Source organism: Convolutriloba macropyga, chromosome 4 (genome assembly GCF_964194025.1).
Source record: "Convolutriloba macropyga chromosome 4, txConMacr16.3, whole genome shotgun sequence".
NCBI classification, from domain to species: domain Eukaryota; kingdom Metazoa; phylum Xenacoelomorpha; order Acoela; family Convolutidae; genus Convolutriloba; species Convolutriloba macropyga.
This window is the reverse complement of record NC_134471.1, coordinates 66,444,997-66,463,198: the sequence shown is the minus strand read 5'-3', so window position 1 is coordinate 66,463,198 and position 18,202 is coordinate 66,444,997. Positions and strand designations below refer to the sequence as shown.

Genomic DNA, 18,202 nt, shown 5'->3' with positions numbered 1-18,202 from the left:
GAGAAAGACCTAAGTCTAAAATCGAAGCAACTTGGTCACTAGGCGAATTTTTTTTCACATTTTTATGTCTTGTCCATTTAATGTAATGCGGGTCAAATTTAACAACTGTTGCGCTTCGTCAAATATCCAATGAAGTTCTTTGTTAGAATCGTGTTAGGGGTGTCTACAGAATAAAGGCAGCACAATTAAACATCAACGGTGCTAAATGCGTGTACTTTTGACTACCCCAGATGGTTTTATTGGTCTTGGCTCAGTTTTGACTTCTGCTGGGCTCCAATTTCCCCAATTTCCAACTTTTGTTTAGTAATTGGTCGGCCAGGGTTTAAATACACATGCAGGGTACTTGTCAAATAGCTGTTTTTTATTTTCTAAAGCAATATTTTGTAGCTGTTTTCTGCGGGAAAATGTTTCAGTTTTCGAGTTTTTCAATCAATTTCTCAAGAGATATATTCAGTATACCAAACTTCTAAAGAGCAGTGATAAAGGCAAATGCTAATCTGGAAATTAATTTTTTAATCGGCAATCAGTATTGGACAGTAATTAGTTAGCAATTGGGTTTTTGCTCAGTCCTTTCAATTTGGCACGCTGTTGAGTCGCAAGACGGAAAAGACTGAGAAAATGGGGCATTTGTTCACATATGGCCATATTGATATGCCGTGACGACATCCAAGTGAGCGTCTGTGGACTGGATAAAAACAGCTATTTTTCAAGTAATACGATTATAACTACCCAATTCTCAAAGATGTTTTCTTCCATCTCAGCGCTGCTTGTAATAACCGCATCTCTTGAGTTTGTTTGTGTTTATTGTTTGAACAACAATCTTAGCCGTAGAATCATTGGAGGTCATGACAGTGAAGACTACTGGCCATTCTATGTTAACATTACGTGGACTGACACAGAGACCGGAGGTCCAGGCGGATGTGGTGGAATTTTGATAGATGAACAGCATATACTTAGTGCTGCTCACTTCTTTTACGGCTCTCCAGTTTTATACGGTAAGTATTTTGTCACAATATTTTGTGTTCAATAAATGTGAAATCTTTTAAAAAGACGACCGACACCGAAAACCTCAAATATGTTTTCTTATGTAGAGTTATATAGGAGAACCAAAACGTTTCCACAAAATCGGTTTCAGTAATAAAAAATTATTAACAGGACAACTTCAAAAAAAATTATACTGTACAGTATTATGTCACAATATACAGCTTTAATCGTAATTTCTATCTTAGATTAAACCGATATTTTGATTTCATTGTCGTGATATAAAAAGACTAATTTCCGCCTATTTGCGCTCTGTTCTTCTTTATTTCCGACCGCAGAATGAAGCACAGCTTCCGCGATGACAGTAATATTGTAGATCAGTGTCGAATTCTATTGTTGCTCAGTCTGCTTTCTTACTATGGAGATAATCTGATCATGTCACATTTTACCAAGAAAAGTATAAATCAACGTAAGTATAAAAAATCTGCACAGTGCTTTCCTCTTTGACTAAAGTTTATAGAGGTGGTTTCCACTTTTTCTCACTGTTCAGCCGTCATATCAGAGTAGCAAAAATCGTTACAGAGATAACCTCCACTAAAATTATTTTACAGAAAAAAACAAAGAGCATAATAGTTAAATTATGACGGATTATTAACACTATTATGCATAAAAAGCCATTGAGATTTACATCTGAATTATCTGGAGTTTTGGAAAGTTCTGTAATTTGACAGAAAAGTCATGCCTTCTGACCTGACATTTCATTCCTTATGGTGATACAAATCTCTGTGAAGCATCAGTTGTAGTGATCACTGGAAGACATTCCAAAACTGGTTATCATTAAGTTGGCCGACGTTAGTTTACTGTATACACTGAACTCCTCGACTGTGGTCCACGAAGGTTGCCCAACCTGAAACGGGATTGAGGAAGGAAGGGGGTACACTGGAAATGGTTCAAAACACCGCAACAACAAGAAACAAAAGAAAAAAGCAGCAACGAGCTACAAAGTTATTCAATCAATAAGAACACAATTTGAAAAAAAACATTGGTCCAGAGAAAGTTATGTATATATCAAGTAGTAACACTGCCAGCAACCCCACCTGTCCGCCAGTCACCCTTAGTAATACAGCTAACTGTAATCAACCACCGCTTGTAATGCCAGCACCAGCACCTCAACACCACAACTGGCACAAACACAAATATTCCAGCGCCCCTAATGACACCACCACCCGTCGTCCTTGAACCCAAAATTAATTAAACTACAACTAAAGCCCCACAAACAAATAGCATGTCATTTTAGAATTTCACTGTTTTACAGGCGCTCAATTTTAAAGGCTAGTTATTCGGTTACTTGTGTTTTACGGCCAGCGAAAAGAAGGTTATAGAAAGCGAGCGAATGGCGAGAACAGTTGTTGATAGATTTTCATATGTTTTTGAGAAACAAAATGTTTCCACCAGGTCCGTTTTAGTTAAAAAAAAATACCTGAAAAGTACAGTTAATAATTGTTTTTTTTTCGTCAAAATCGACAAATTCAATAGCTTTTTCAAATGAAAACTGATCTTTCGTTTCATTCTGAAATCGCTCTGATTGCGATTTAAAATTAAATTGCAACTATAACCACTATAATTTTCTTAATATTCTGTGGAACTGTAAAACAGAATAGCAAAAAGTATTGCACTGACACAAAGTACGTCCCCATAAACCATTAGAATAAGAAAGAAAAAATAAAAAATGCGTCATGTTAGGGAAAACTCGCAACAGCACAAAATCAGTTTTAGGTCATTAGTTCGAGCATAATATAAAAGGCTGGCTTGCTAGAAAACTTTTAAAGCTAGGGACATCAGATGAAGAGCTGTACTGTTTGAAAATTTTAAATAAAACTAAGAGTGAATAAAAATTGTAAAAAGTAGGAATAAACCGTTTATGAAAAACAATTTATTCATAAAAACAATTTTAAAATAAGAAACGGAATAGTTAGCAAATGCCATATTACAGATTTTACACTATAAACTCAGTAAAGCTGTAGTTCGAGGACTCAATTCAAAGACGTTTCATCTCCATATAGCAACGTTTAACAGTAAAACGTGCAATCCGACAACGGATAAGCATTAGTACGGTTACCATCAAGACAACAAGTGAAAATTAGACGGCAAGATTTTTTGATGCTCATTTAACAGATTTTTTCGTCTGATGTCATTGACGTCAAATCAGTTCGTATTCAATCGGCAATTGTCTAGAAAACCTAAAAATATTAAGCCTAAAACCAGCTTAATCGACACATATAGTGGTTATATTTACCTAAAATTAGGTTTAATGAACTTTTTCGGAACTTTCTACGTATATTAGAACGTATTTTATTAATTTAGGACAATTTCTGTACGCATTTGAACACTCGATTCTGATTGCTTAATAATTTCGTTCATTTACTACGTAACATCCTCCGGCCCGGAAGAAGATGTTGGGAAAACTGGTGCAAGTTTTACAAGCGGGCGGACGAGTGAACTGGTCGACGTACGTAAAACGGCGGAGCGCGCGACGCTATCGGAGCCGTAAAGAAGTTCCACAATCCGAGCGGTTGGGTAGTAACCCCTAGGGTTGGTTTACTCAACTATCCAAACCAAGTCACCGGTCTTAAGGTGTTGCTCGGCATGCGTCTGCCACTTAGAGCGTCGGTTCAGCGTCGGTACATACTCTCTGATCCAACGGGACCAGATCGCATCAGCGTACGACTGAGGACGGGCGTAACGTTTACGATGGTCAAATTCATTACTGCCGACAGTAGACGGAATACCGGTAGAGTATTCTCCTAAAAGAAAGTGGTTAGGCGTTATAGCTTTCAAATCGCACGGATCAGCGCTTACGGTTGTTAAAGGACGCGAAATGAGAGCGTTTCCCACGATACAAAATGTAGTATGCAGTACCTCATCCGTGAGACGACGTATGCCAAGAATAGTATAAAACACGCGCTTGAAACCACGTACCAACCTATCCCAGATACCACCTTGATGTGGTGCGCTGGGTGGATTGAACCTCCACTTTACACCTTTGTGAGGAGCTCGGCTGCAATGTTGACAACGTTCAACTTTTCAATACTTTCTGGGAGTTCTTTCTCAGCTCCAATAAAGTTAGTGCCATTGTCCGACCGAATCATGGAAGGTGTACCCCTACGAGACACAAACGGCTCAACTCCCATAACACAAGAACTGGTGTCCATGGATGTAACTATCTCGACATGGACAGAGCGAGTAGTGAGACAGGTGAAGAGGAAGCCCCACATTTTCTCAGTAGTACGGCGGACAGTAACATAGAATGGCCCACAATATTCAACGCCAGTGTTCGTAAAGGGAGGAGACTGGTACGCAAGTCTCTCCTTAGGTAAGTCAGACATGATTGGTTGCATAGTTACGGCTTGGAGTTCTCGGCATCTCAGGCAGTGTGCTTTGATGGAACGCAAAGATGATCTTAGTTTCAGCACTGTATAGTGTTCCTGCACAATTGATCTATGGTATTCCACGCCTTGATGATAATGCTTTACCTGGGTGTGTTCAAGGAACGGTTTTACAAACGGATGACGTGCATCTAAGATGATTGGGTACTTTAAGTCAAACCCAACTTCAGTTGACCGCTTGATGCGGCCCGAGGAACGAATTAGCCCATTCGGACTAATAAACGATGAATTTGGAGCAATTCGGCTACTCCGTTTATCAGATTTATTGTCCAGAAGATCTTTTCTTTCGGTTTCAAAAGACTCTCCTTGCACCAAGTACTGCAGATGACGCTCGGCTTCGTCAAGCTCAGTAGGGTCAGTAATGCTACCATCGAGGTTACGGTAGCCGGCATGTTTCGGCAAAAGCCGGAGAACGTATGCGGCGATGTGCAAGTACTTTTGATAAGAACTAAACTTATCAAACGGAAACACTGAAAGAACTAGAGTTATGTTTTTTTGACAGATGTAGTCAGAGGTACACTGTCTTCTATAGTGACTGCTTGGTTGACGCCAAGTTTGATGTTATTAATTACGTCTTTGTTCGGTAGGAACGGGAAACGTGAGCTAATTAGGAAATGTAGACCTTTGACCCAACTGCTTAGTTGCAAATTCTCAGCGTACATTCCACGCGTGACAACGTCAGCTGGAATATCCTTAGTTGCGACGTGGTTCCATTGGTCAACGCTGGTATACTCCAAAATTTCGCAAACACAGTTTGCAACAAAGATTGGTTGCTTTTCGTTAGAGTTAATCAATTGGAGAACGGCCGTGCTGTCTGTCCACATGAACACTTGGTTAACAGTTACAGTAAGTGCTTGTGTTATTTCCCTTTTCAGTCGAGCGGCAAGTAGAGCTGCTTGTAATTCGAGTTTTTGGGACAGTCATTACTTTCATTGGCGCCACGCGCGCTTCCCCCAAAACAAACGCAAGCTCTGCTTTTATCTTGCCGTAGGAGTTGTTACTCGGGCTCGAAGAAATGCGACGGCACTAAAAATATCCTGGGAACTGTCACCGAACATATGTGATTCTACGTTATCAAAGGGTCCACTAAAGTAACTTTGAGGAATTTTGATATCTTCAAGCTTTGGTAAAACCGCACTCCAAACCAAAAATCTTTGTATCATGTCCTCTGGGAGCCCGTCATTTTATTGTTGTCCTGTGACACGCGAGATGTCTTTTAAGAGCAGTCGCGCACCGACGGTAAAAGGTGCGACAAGACCGATGGAGTCAAAGACTTTCGAAATCATACATAGGACCAAGCGTTACATGAGGGACTTGGTGATAGCGTAGTTTCTACCCCTACTCGCGAATAAAGTGTCATTAGTGTGATCCTACATTAGACCTAGCACATGCGATGAATCTTCCTGACATGATACAGTAAACTTGGGCTCAGTAGATTGAGGAGAACCATCAATTCGGCCAGCCAGATTTGGCACATTGCTTACGAACTTTGTAAGCTTGAACCCAACGAGATGGAGAAGATGCACCAATTCCTTCGATCTATTGATGGTTCTCTCAGGAGACTCCACTGAGTCAAGGCAATCGTCCATGTAGAAGTTTCCAAGGACGGCTTTTGTAGCTTCGGGGGAAAATTTGGCATTGTCTCTCGCAGTGCGTTGTAATGCATAGTTGGCGCATGTGGGCGAGTCTTCAGCCCCAAATATAAGGCGCGTATATTGAAACACTACAACGTTAGTTGTGGGGTCCTCCCGCCACAGAAAGCGAAGTGATGGTTGATCTGATGGTAATACGCCAACCTGTGGAAACAATCCCTCGATGTCGTCAGAGACGGCATACGGATGTTGTCGGAAGTGAAGAAGTACGTAAATTAGGTTTTGGAGCAGTTCAAGGCCAGTCAGCAAAGATTTATTCAGTGAGGCACCATGAAATTTTGCTGTTCCATTGAGCACCCTACGCACATTACCCGGTTTGTTCGGTTTTAAAACCGGATGGTGAGGTAGGTACCACTCTTTGTCTGACCGGTTCTCAACCTTGTGAGCGTCCGGAACCTCAATTACATACCCTTTATTTAGATCTTCCTTGATGGTACTAGTATACTTCTCCCTAAGGTTTTCATCCTTGGCCAATCGTTTTTCGAGAGAATTTAGTTGCACAAGGGAGGAAAAATAAATATTTGGGAGCTGGGTGTTATCTGCTGCCCACAGCATTCCGACATCATATCTCAGGCCAGTGTGTATGGTGGCACTCTCAAGGATTTCGTGAGCCCTTGCGTCTGCTGCAGATCTTGAGTCGACCTGCTTGCTTGCCCGAATGATTCAATGTCGTACCATGACTTTACTTGATTTGCTAACTCATTGTCAAGTTCGATTTTCACTTTAAAGCACTTGAGGTTAAACACGAACTTAAGACCCAACCTTTGGGTAAGCGTACGGAAACGGGTGAACGCTTCTCATCGGAAGAGAAGTATTCTAATGGGCGGATGGCATGATATATATCTTGTCCGAGTATCATCTCAATGGTTTTATAGGAATATGTCACGGGATCAAGGATTGCTAAGTTTGGGTAAGTCTCTTGCAGGGCCTGTAAATTATTTGTATCAAAGCCGACGTTCAAACTCTTTTTAACGAAAGTGTTGATGGTAAATGGTTCGAAATCCTTGTGTTCTCTTGGTTTCACAGTAACTTCAACAATTCTAGTGTCAACTAATTCTTCGGTATTAATACCCTCGACAGTTAGCTTTAGTGCTTTCTATTTGCAAGACTACCGGCCACCCAAGAGTTACTAAAGGCGGTATCACACAAAACTAAAGCCCTGGTATCTACACCGGACGAATTGACCAACTGCAATTCTGTTACCTGAAGGAGCCCCTCAACATCAGTAACAGATGACATTGTTGCGGTCTTATTAGACGGCTGTTGACTAGTGGTTGCTTTACTTTGACCTGTGTTGCCAAAAGGCTGAATGGTATTGGGATTTGTTGACTGTTTTGCTGGGAAAACACTATCTGCTATATGCAATAGCGTGTTATGTGAACTATTGCGCCTCTCTGCTTGACACTTTCTCTGTTGAGGGCACTGGCGGAACATGTGCTTCTCCCGTAAGCAGGAAAAGCAAAGTTTGTTATCCGCCACCAACTTAGCTCTCTGCGTTGGAGTCTTTTCCTTGAAAACGTGACACTCCCATAGTCGGTGGTTACCTTTGCATACAATGCATTAAGAGTAAGTGTTTCTGTAAGAAGATGGCATTTGCTTCCCTTTGTTTCCCTTTGTTGTGAATTTGATGCAAAAACTTTTGAGGCTGTTTTGGTCTTGGTTACTGAAGTGCTGTTATTTTCAGGCCTTGCCTTGGTTTAGCTTTGTTTCATAAGATCATGGGCCTCAGCCTTTTCTTTAAGCCAATCGTTAAAGTCAAGAGGGTAGGCTTAACCCAGTGCTTCTTAATCGTATAGAGCGACCATGACTCTTTCATGTTCGATGGTAACTTCTGTACCACCTGGTTAAGTAGGGAAGCGCTCTTCAAGTCAGCATCATATCATAGTGACTTGAAAACCCCAACGAGGCTGGATATGGCTGCAGAGTATTTAATGATGTTATCACTATTGTGCACTTTAAGAGGCGGAAAACTGCTTAGTTTATCCCAGTGTGCACTTACGACTGCCTATGGCTGGCCAACTTTACGTTTTAAAGTCCTTAGTGCAACCTTGTACTTTAAACCACAGTAAGCAAACTCAGCGATTGCAATCTTTGCTTTACCGGTGACGAGTGCTTTGAGGTATGTCAATTTAACGTCATCCGTTAGCGATTGCGAGTCAATTGCGCTTTTGAATTGACCATACCACTTGTGCCATTGTAATGGATCGCAATTATACTGAGCAGGTTTCCAGTCTGGCAAAGGGTTATTTTTCTTGCTTGTTATTGCATCAGCCAACTCCCTAATCAATGACGCATTGTCTGCTATTGAAGGGGTGGGCGCATACACCTTGGGGACCACTCCAACTCAACGGTGGGGGCCCAACATAAGGATTTGTTGGCTGAAAAACCGGAGTGTCTAGACCAGGCACAAAATTACTTGTAGTTGCGATCGGGTTTTCCTGTTTTGTGGCGGATGGTGATTGCATATCAATCAAAAGGGGTGAATTCGAATATACTTGTTGTGGAAAATTCGTAACTGATGGTGTGATGTGTGCCTGTACATTTGCAGCAAAATTATTTACGATTTTATTGTCATGGTTGACTATTGATGGTTTGTGCTGTGGAAACCGCCAATGATTCATATTTGGGACAAAGTTCTGGCCAAGAGGGATATTAGGCATATTTGCAGGAGGAGTAATGGAACGTACGACTTTGTGTACATGGTTCTTATTATTTTGAAAAGTGTTGTGGACGGGAAGTTGATTGATCAAAGGGGCGTGTGGGATAGGAGCAGTGAAGTTAGGTGCGAAGACTGGTTTTGGAATGGGAAGGTCATTAAGATGAGCGAGTTTGCTGTGTTGTTGTGGGTTTGGACTTGAGGGAAGCGCCGTGCCTTGTTGGCCTGTTTGATTCATTTATGCCCGTACGTGCGCCTAGCAAAACGCTTTTGTGTTAGCAGCAGCCAAAAATTTTTCAGGTGGAGTATAATAAGGATCGAGTTGCTGTAAGATCTCATTGCTTAGAATGTAATTGCCTCGACAATTTTTTGGAATGGAATGCCTTGAGATGTCAGTGTTATGATCTTCTACTGCTTCGCCGTTATTGTGGCTAGGATATTCTGGAGTGTCAATTATAACCTCTGGTTCACTAGTTTTCTCCTCATTGTTAAAACTCAAAGCAAATGAGATGTTGATCCAGTCTTGGACAGCCTTTTCACATCTCATTGAGCTCCTAGCACTTGCAGGCTACCTTTAGAAACGGCGTCCAGCAATTCAAATTCTTGCAGAGTTGCCTCTACCAACCGTTTCCTGTTGTTTTCCTCCAGTTCATCTAATTCCATTTGCTTTTTTTTGTTTAGCAAGGCGAATTGCTGCCTCATTCTATTTTTCAATTTTTTCGCGCTTCAATTTAGGAATTAAAAAATCATGTTTACGCTGACTAGATGTTTTTGACGAGGCCATAATTTAGGGAATTCTAAAACGAATGGAAGCCCTTGGTTCCTGGAACTCACTCGCTTTATCATCAGCAGAGTTGATGTAGTTTCGTGCTGAAGTGAGAATCTTGTCGTTCTTAGTTGTCATTGCTGCCAAGTAAAACTCTAATAAAGAAACAAGTGCACTTGGATCCTCCGTTTTTCCAGCAAATGCTATCAGGTCCTCATTTTTGTCTACAACAGTCATAAATGCTTCGTTGCATTTTGTTACTAGGCGTTCAACTTTCATTCGCCTACTTTGACTAATTATACAATGAAAGATATTTTCATGGCAGCGTACAACTTTTTGATTTTTTGATCAACACTATAAGACATCACGATAACCAGCAAAACTACCACTGCACACGGTTATCTATTATATGCACACTCTAAACAAACCTAATCCATGCGAAACAAACCCAACGCAAAAGGCACCAAACACAGCACACTGTTGACAGCGTGTAAAACAAACCGCCCAAAGAGCAGAAAAGGTCGTCGAGCAAACACTGCCCGACAAAAACAGAAGTGGAGCGCTGAACGCTATGCGCTCAACGCGGAGGGAGACAAAGGACACACGGGTGGGAAGTGATGCGAGCAACGCGCGACGAAATGGAGAAGTTACGGACGGGAAGTCGAGCGAGCAACGGAAACGGGAGAGACAAGAAATTGAGCGAGCAGGGCGCGAAGGAACGGAAACATAATCATGCGGGAAAACGAGCGAAAAACGCGCACCACAACGAAACGGGAAAGAACGGGCGGGAAATGTGGTCTGAAGGAACTATGTTAGCAGACCACAGCAAGAAGCTCAGCCAAACAACCCAGCGGTAACTCCAGAACAAACTTAAGTCACACCTTAGGAAGAAGGAGAGAAGCTACTCCAAGACAATCTAACACAGTTCATTATGGGGCTATGACGACAAATTTAACGAAAAATTAATTTACGGCATTGCAGTAGTACACTAAAAGGATGAAAAGTTGGAGAAATTTACAAGCCGTAACTCCAGCATAAACTTAGGTCACATCCTAGCAAAAACCAAACCAAACAAACGATCAGCTTAATAACGGTATTAATCAAACTACGGCAAAATTGAATAAATTACAATAGTTTATTTGTAGACGAAGACAGTTGGAAAAGTCAAGAAACAATCCAGCCGTAACTCGAGAATAAACTTCAGTCACACCCTAGAAGGCAACAAGACCAAACCAACTAGCAATCATACAGCTACACGCAAACATTAAGCAGCAAAATCAATATACTACAACAGGAGGGCTAGTAAATTAGCAAAGTTGAAAAGTCAACGGACAATCCAGCCGTAACTCGAGAATAAACTTAAGTCACACCCTAGAAAGCTATAAGACCTAAACAACAAACAGGCATACTAGCATACTCAACATACTACAGCGAAAACAACATCAAATTTCATCAGATATGATATACTACATCGAAAACCGGAGAAAGTAGCCGAAGAAAATGAAAAGCGAAATTTTGGGAGAGCGACGTTATTGAAAAAACGGAACACGGAGAATTGACAAGTTAAAGGACAAAAAGGACAAGGACGAAACGGTACATAAACGAGCGACGAGGAAAATTTATAGTGATTCAATAAATTTTTTTTCTGTAGACCGGAGGTTGTGAAAACTTTCACATCTATTTGTGTTTATTGATTTTTACTCAATTTACGAACCTTCTCGTTGAGAAATTGATTTTTGACAACCTTGTCAAAAATTTGTGCTTTTGTCCAATTTTTTCTTTTTTTGATCAATTTTTTGCAAATTCTTGAAAACGGAACGGTAATCCACTAAATTGGACAACTTTATGCTCGAAAATAGGGTTTATCAAAATTCGGTAATAATTTTTCAAATTTTTTGAATTGCCTCAAAATCAACCAAAAATTTTTAAAATTGAACAATTTAGCGCAATGTTCCCTCAAATTTCTCTATGTCAGAGGCTATTTTTTGGTATACGAACCGACTATATCAGTTTTTTCGATTTTTTTGTAAATTTGTCGAAAAATTTCAAAATTGTTGTTTTTTGTCTCAAAACTTGTGTTTTGTGGGGCCCCCTTACCAATTTTTTCTACTAAGATTAGTTTCTTGCCGTCTAAATTAAAAAAAAAAGCATGTACTGCAATATAGTTTGCGCAAGATTTTGCCTTACATCTTATGAAGCTACAAAGCCCTGGATTTGCCATTTACTCCGGAAATTTTGCAGGACAAGGTGAAACTGTGAGCTGTTCAAAACTTCATTGATTCTGCCTATTAACTCCTTTTTGGGTGGGTGTTCGGCGGAGTGATCACATAAGTGTCCCTGAGTTGTGATTGTGCCCTCAAGTTCTTTGTTGAATTGCGAGAATGCCTCTCTACTTCCTGTCATCTCCTCTTCCGTGAATGACTTTTTCTCCTAACTAATATTAGTCCACCGCCACCCACCCTCACTGCCATTTCTGTACATCAAGTTTCAAAATCTTTTCGAATGTAATTCACCTTTTCGTATTTTAGGTAACAACCAACATTCGCACGTATGTCGTCACAATACAATTAGCAGCGCTCATCGCTCTAACCTGAACATCGTATTGTAGCTATATGTAAGCTCAATCTGTTGAATAGGTTTATCAGAACAATTAAGTCTTAGCAATGTATGTCGAATCAGCTTTTTGTTAAAGGAGGAACAGTGTGTAGCGGCACCATATAAACTCAGTCAACCTGTAGTTCGAGGATTCAATTCAAAGACTTTTCATCTCCATATAGCAACGTTTAACAGTAAAACGTACAATCCAACTACGGATAAGCATTAGTACGGTTACCATCAAGACAACAAATGAAAATTAGACGGCGAGATTTTTTGATGCTCATTTAACAGTTTTTTTCGTCTGATGTCATTGACGTCAAATCAGTTCGTATTCAATCGGCAATTGTCTGGAAAACCTAAAAATATTAAGCCGAAAACCAGCTTAATCGACACATACAGTGGTTATTTTTACCTAAAATTAGGTTAAATGAACTTTTTTGGAACCTTCTACGTATATTAGAACGTATTTTATTAATTTAGGAAAAATTTTGTACGCATTTGAATACTCGATTCTGATTGGCTAATTATTTCGTTCATTTAATACGTAAAATACGGAGTGATTAAGAAATATGTGGTCACAAAAACATTCAGTAACCGCAGCTATTTCTATAATTGTATTTTGAGAGGTAGAAATTGCGTGACAGAATGTCAGAGCACATTGAGTTTATGTGCTCACGTTCGGCATGTATGGATTGGAAGTAAAATTATTTATACTTTCTTCAATCCAACAGAAAACTAATTGGATGTCGTACCAAAAAAGAATGGCCGCACGTGAAAAAAATCTTGGAAAAGGTTTTTTATTCATTTCGCTGCTGAATTGTTTTTTCCAGTATCACGTTTACTAATTAAGCAGCAGTATTTTTTTCTTGTTTGTTTCAGTTAATATTATTTTTGAAAAGGATTCCTAGCTAATTGACCAAAAAATTTCAAAACAGAAAACATTTGAAGCGAGTAGTGAGGAAAAGGTTCTATCCAACCAACCACTCAACACTAACGTGTATTCATGCTTGATTGGATAGCACCTTTTTCCCACTACTACATATATACATTAAATCAACCACTCAACACTAACGTGTATTCGTGTTGGGTTGATTGTGTATATCCACTATATCCACTATATTTCTCTTTACATTCCCCCAAATTTTTTATTTCCTGTCTCACTTAGTGCAATCCACTAGTACCGATTTAAGCTGGTAATCGTCCATTATCAGACGTACAGTTCGGGATCTATCCTCACTGACTCCAGTGAACGTATCCCAGTACTAGTGTAACTAGAGAGACCGTGTAAAAAACACGTAAACCAACTTGCAAAAAAACTTGAACGAAAAAATATTAAATAATAAAAATTTTGATATATTCTCTAATAAATATTTAATCAATCTAAAACTAAAACTTCCTGTCTCACTTGGCTTAGTGGTTTAATCATCGAGTCTAGTTAAGTTGCTTTAGCAATGCTTTAGCAAACGGAAGGTTTAGGGTTCCTTCATCACTGTATCCAGACTGTGTCCAATGAACATCCCCCCATTTGACGAATTACTATGAAACTAAGTGAGATAAAAAAAACCAAATTCACAATTCGTAAAAAAGATGATCCCTGCTGTGTATATAAGACACACTGTGATGGGTATACAGTAAAAAAACAACACTGAGATTGGTGGAAAAACAGTGATTAGTGTTTTTTTCAGTGTAACTAGTGAGACCGTGTAACCTTTTCGTGGATGATCTGCAAAAAACCAGCTTAACTCTAAACTTCTAAAAAAATTATAAGATTTTTACTCATTACAAAAATAAGTGTGAATTTACTCTTTTTAATAGCGAAATCACTCTTAAGAGGAAATTCCCCCTATAGGAGTGATGCCCGAGTACAAAATCACTATTTATCACGCCTAAAGAATGAATACCCTCTTTTTATTTAAATTTTCAAAATATTCATTGTATTTTCATAAATTAGTCATAGACTTAGACTTAGACTTTGTCATAGACGTAGACTTATAATTAGATTTAGACTTAGACTCATAATTAGACTTAGAATTAGACTTTTAATTAGACTTAGACTTAGACTTATATTTAGACTTAGACTTAGACTCATAATTAGACTTAGACTTATAAGGAGACTTGGACTTAGACCTAAAACTAGACTAGTCATAGACTTATGATTAAACTTAGTCATGGACTTATAAATAGACTTAGTATTAGACTTATAATTAGACTTAGTTGTAGTCATAGTGAAAGCAATAGTAAAAACCATAGACTCATACATATACTTAGTCATAGTCATACTTATAGTCATAGTCATAGTCATAGTCATAGACTTACACTTATACTTAGTCATAGTCACAGTCATAGTTAAAGTCATAGTCATAGTCATAGTCTTAGCCATAGTCATTTTCATAGTCATAGACTTATATTTAAACCTAGTCATAGTCAAAGTCATAGTCATAGCCATAGTCATATTATTTATTTATTTATTTATTTATTTATACTAATATTTATTTTATTTATATTGTTTATTTATACTATTATTTATATTATTTACTTATTTATTTATTCTTTATACTTTTAATTATAAAAATTTATTATTTATATTATTTATATTATTTATTATTATTTATTATTTATTCACTTATTTAAAATTATCTATACTCTTTAATAAATTTGCTTTCTTTTTTACTTTGTCTATATTTATACTATTGTTAATAAGAAAAGATTTAAAACTCTAATATTTACATGAACAAGAATCTCCAGTATGGGTATTAACATATCTTTCTTCGCAGATTTATTTTTCTAGTAAATCTTTTAGGTATATCTACAAGCGGATGTTGTTTTTTAAGAGCTTTTATCCCATCGTATCTCACAATAAACGTACAATGCGGACAATTAATTTTAGCCGATGTACAACTTCTACATGTATACTTACTCTCATCAAAATCAGTTAGTGGTTTTGAAGAATTGCATCTTTTACAATTTCTAGTTAAATTTTAATTAACATTTGGTTCAACATTTGGATTAGGGTTAGGATTAGGATTAGGATGGGGCTTCACCCATGTTGGGGTACCAAGGCCAGAGGCCCCTTCTCCATTAGGATTAGGATAAGGATAAGGATTTTGATTAGGATTAGGATTAGAATTAGGATTAGGGCTAGGATTAGGATTAGGATTAGGATTAGCATTAGGGTTAGGATTTGGATTAGGATTAGGATTAGGCCTAGAATTAGGATTAGGATTGGAATTAGGATTAGGATTAGGGTTAGGCTTAGGATTAGGACTAGGATTAGGCCTAGGATTATGATTAGGATTAGGATGGGGCTTCACAAATGTTTCCCCATTGGGATTAGAGCTATAGCCAGAGCTAGAGTCAGAGTTAGAGTTAGAGTTATAGTTAAAGTCATAGTTAGAGCATTTTGGAGTAATACCCCTTATCTTCGAAACCATTGCACTCACACAATTACCACTTTTTGATTAATTTCCACATGCGCACTTACTAACTTTATCTTTATGTTCCATTTTATAGTGAAAAAGTAAAAGAAGTGGGGTTCCACAGTTATAATTACAATCTAAACAATCTAAACTAATCACTTATAAGGAATCAAAAATTCATATTTTATTTATTTATAAGTAGTCTTATTTTTTATTGATAACTAATCATATTTTATTTATTTATAACTAATCATATTTTATTTGCATAGACTTAGTCATAGACTTAGTCATTATGAAATATAGACTTAGTCATTATGAAATATAGATTTAGTCATAGACTTAGTCATTATGAAACATAGACTTAGTCATAGAATTAGTGATTATGAAATATAGACTTAGTCATTATGAAAAATAGACTTAGTCATAGACTTGGTCATTATGAAATATAGACTGAGTCATAGACTTAGTCGTAGACTTATTCAATATGAAATAAAGACTTAGTCATAGACTTATTTTTATACTTAATCATTTTCAAAGTTATAGTCATAATCATATTCATAGTCATAGTCATAGTCATAGTCATAGTCTTAGCTTTAGTCATAGTCAAAGTCATATTCTTTATTTATTTAATTATACTATTATTTATTTTATTTTTTATGTATTTTTTATTTATACTTTTATTTGTATTTTTATTTGATAAAATTATTCATATTATTTATATTACTTATTTTTGTTTATTATTTATTCACTTATATAAAATTATCTATACTCTTTAATAAATTTATATTCTCTTTTCCTTTATTTATATTTATACCCTTCTTAAAATGAAAAGACAAAAAATTATAATATTTAACTGAACAAGATTCTCCAGTTTGGGTATTAACAAAGCTTTCATCAGTGCAACTGCTTCGCAGATTTTTTTTCTAGTAATTCCTTTAGGTATATATAAATCCGGATGTTGTTTCTTTATATGAGCTCTTATCCCATCATATCTCACAACAAAAGGACAATGCGGACAACTAACATTAGCCGATGTACAACTTCTACATGTATACTTACTCTCATCAAAATCAGTTACTGGTTTTAAAGAATTGCATCTTTTACAATTTCTAGTTAAAGTTTAATTAACATTTGGTTCATTATTTGGATTAGGATTAGGATTAGGAATAGGATGGGGCTTCACCCATGTTGGGGTACCAAGGCCAGAGACTCCTTCTCCAATAGGACTAGGATTAGGATTAGGATTAGGATAAGGATTAGGATTAGGATTACTATTAGGATTAGGATTAGGAATAGGATTAGGATTAGGATTAGGATTAGGATTAGGATTAGGATTAGGATTAGGAATAGGAGTAGGAATAGGATTAGGATTAAGATTAGAATTGGGATTAGGATTAGCATTAGGATTGGGATTAGGATTAGAATTATGATTAGGAATAGGATTAGGATTAGGATTAGGACTAGGATTAGGATCAGTTTTAGAATTAGGATTAGGATTAGGTTTAGGATACGGCTTCAGACATGTTTCCCCATTGGGAGTAGAGCTATAGCCAGAGCTAGAGTCAGTGTAAGAGGGTTAGAAGTAGAGTTAGAGTTAGAGTTGAGTTATATTTAGGGTCATAGTTAAAACATTTTGGAGTAATACCCCTTATCTTTGAAAACCTTGCACTCACACAATTACCACTTATTGATTCATTTCCACATCCGCACTTAAGAACTTTAAGTTTAGGTTCCATTTTATAATGAAAAAGTGAAATATGTGGGGTTCCACAATTATATTTACAATCTAAACAATTTATACTAATCATTTATAAGAAATCAAAAATTCAAATTTTATCTATTTGAAACTAGTTATATTTTCTTATTTATACCTAATCGTATTTTATTTATTTATAATTAATCATATTTTATTTGCATAGACTTAGTCATAGACTTAGTCATAGACTTAGTTATTATGTAATATAGACTTAGTCACAGTTCTAATTATTCAATTTTTTATTTTTAGTTCTAATTACTTATAAATTTTATTTCTTATAATATCCTATAATATATTATAATATAATATGACGTCCTATAATTTCAATTAAATCTTTAGTATAATCTTCAGAGAAGGCAAACTTGGCCAGAGTTTCCATACCCAACTTATTAAGAGCATTATAATTAAATCTTTCATCTAAAATTTTTTCTCTATATAATTCAGCTTTATCTTCAGCAAAATTTATAATCCCATCATTAATTTTTTTATTACTGTTATATAGTTCATTTAAATCTTTTCTCCTCTTATTGCTTAAAGCTTCAGTCTCTTAATCAATACATTCTTCTTGTATATCTCATGGTATTGTGTAGCATGAACGAAGTCCCATAGTCGAAGACCTGTCATATTCATGCTCATATTTTAAGTTGCTTTTCATTGGACTTCGTCCATGTTTTGCCATAGCCGAAGTCTCTTGTTCCCCTCAAGCAGAGTTGATTAATGAGCCCTTCAATTTAAAAAATGGCTTGTATGTGTTGCCACTGGTGCCGCAGTTTTTATTTTAGGGTCGGGTTTATATAACTATATATAAACAAAAGAGTCATCTTATAGCCGATGCTGCATATCCTGCATACTTTGTCCCTTTTGCAGTAAGAAGTTTATTAAAGTAGAATATAAAGTTATATTTATTAATGGTATTTCTATTTTTAGCACT

General features: G+C 37.1%; 1 protein-coding gene across 4 annotated transcripts in view; it reads left to right on the top strand.

Annotated features, from left to right (window-relative positions):
• Nucleotides 1-253: 253 nt before the first annotated feature.
• LOC142338616 (cathepsin G-like) overlaps nt 254-18,202 on the top strand; it is a 78,811-nt gene continuing 60,862 nt past the window's right edge. For all 4 annotated transcript variants that reach the window (XM_075388449.1, XM_075388450.1, XM_075388448.1 and 1 more), the window contains exons 1-2: nt 254-339; nt 712-995. In XM_075388449.1, the coding sequence (XP_075244564.1) occupies nt 743-995 (253 nt within the window). In that variant the 5' untranslated portion in view covers nt 254-339; nt 712-742. The remainder of the gene's footprint in view (nt 340-711; nt 996-18,202) is intronic.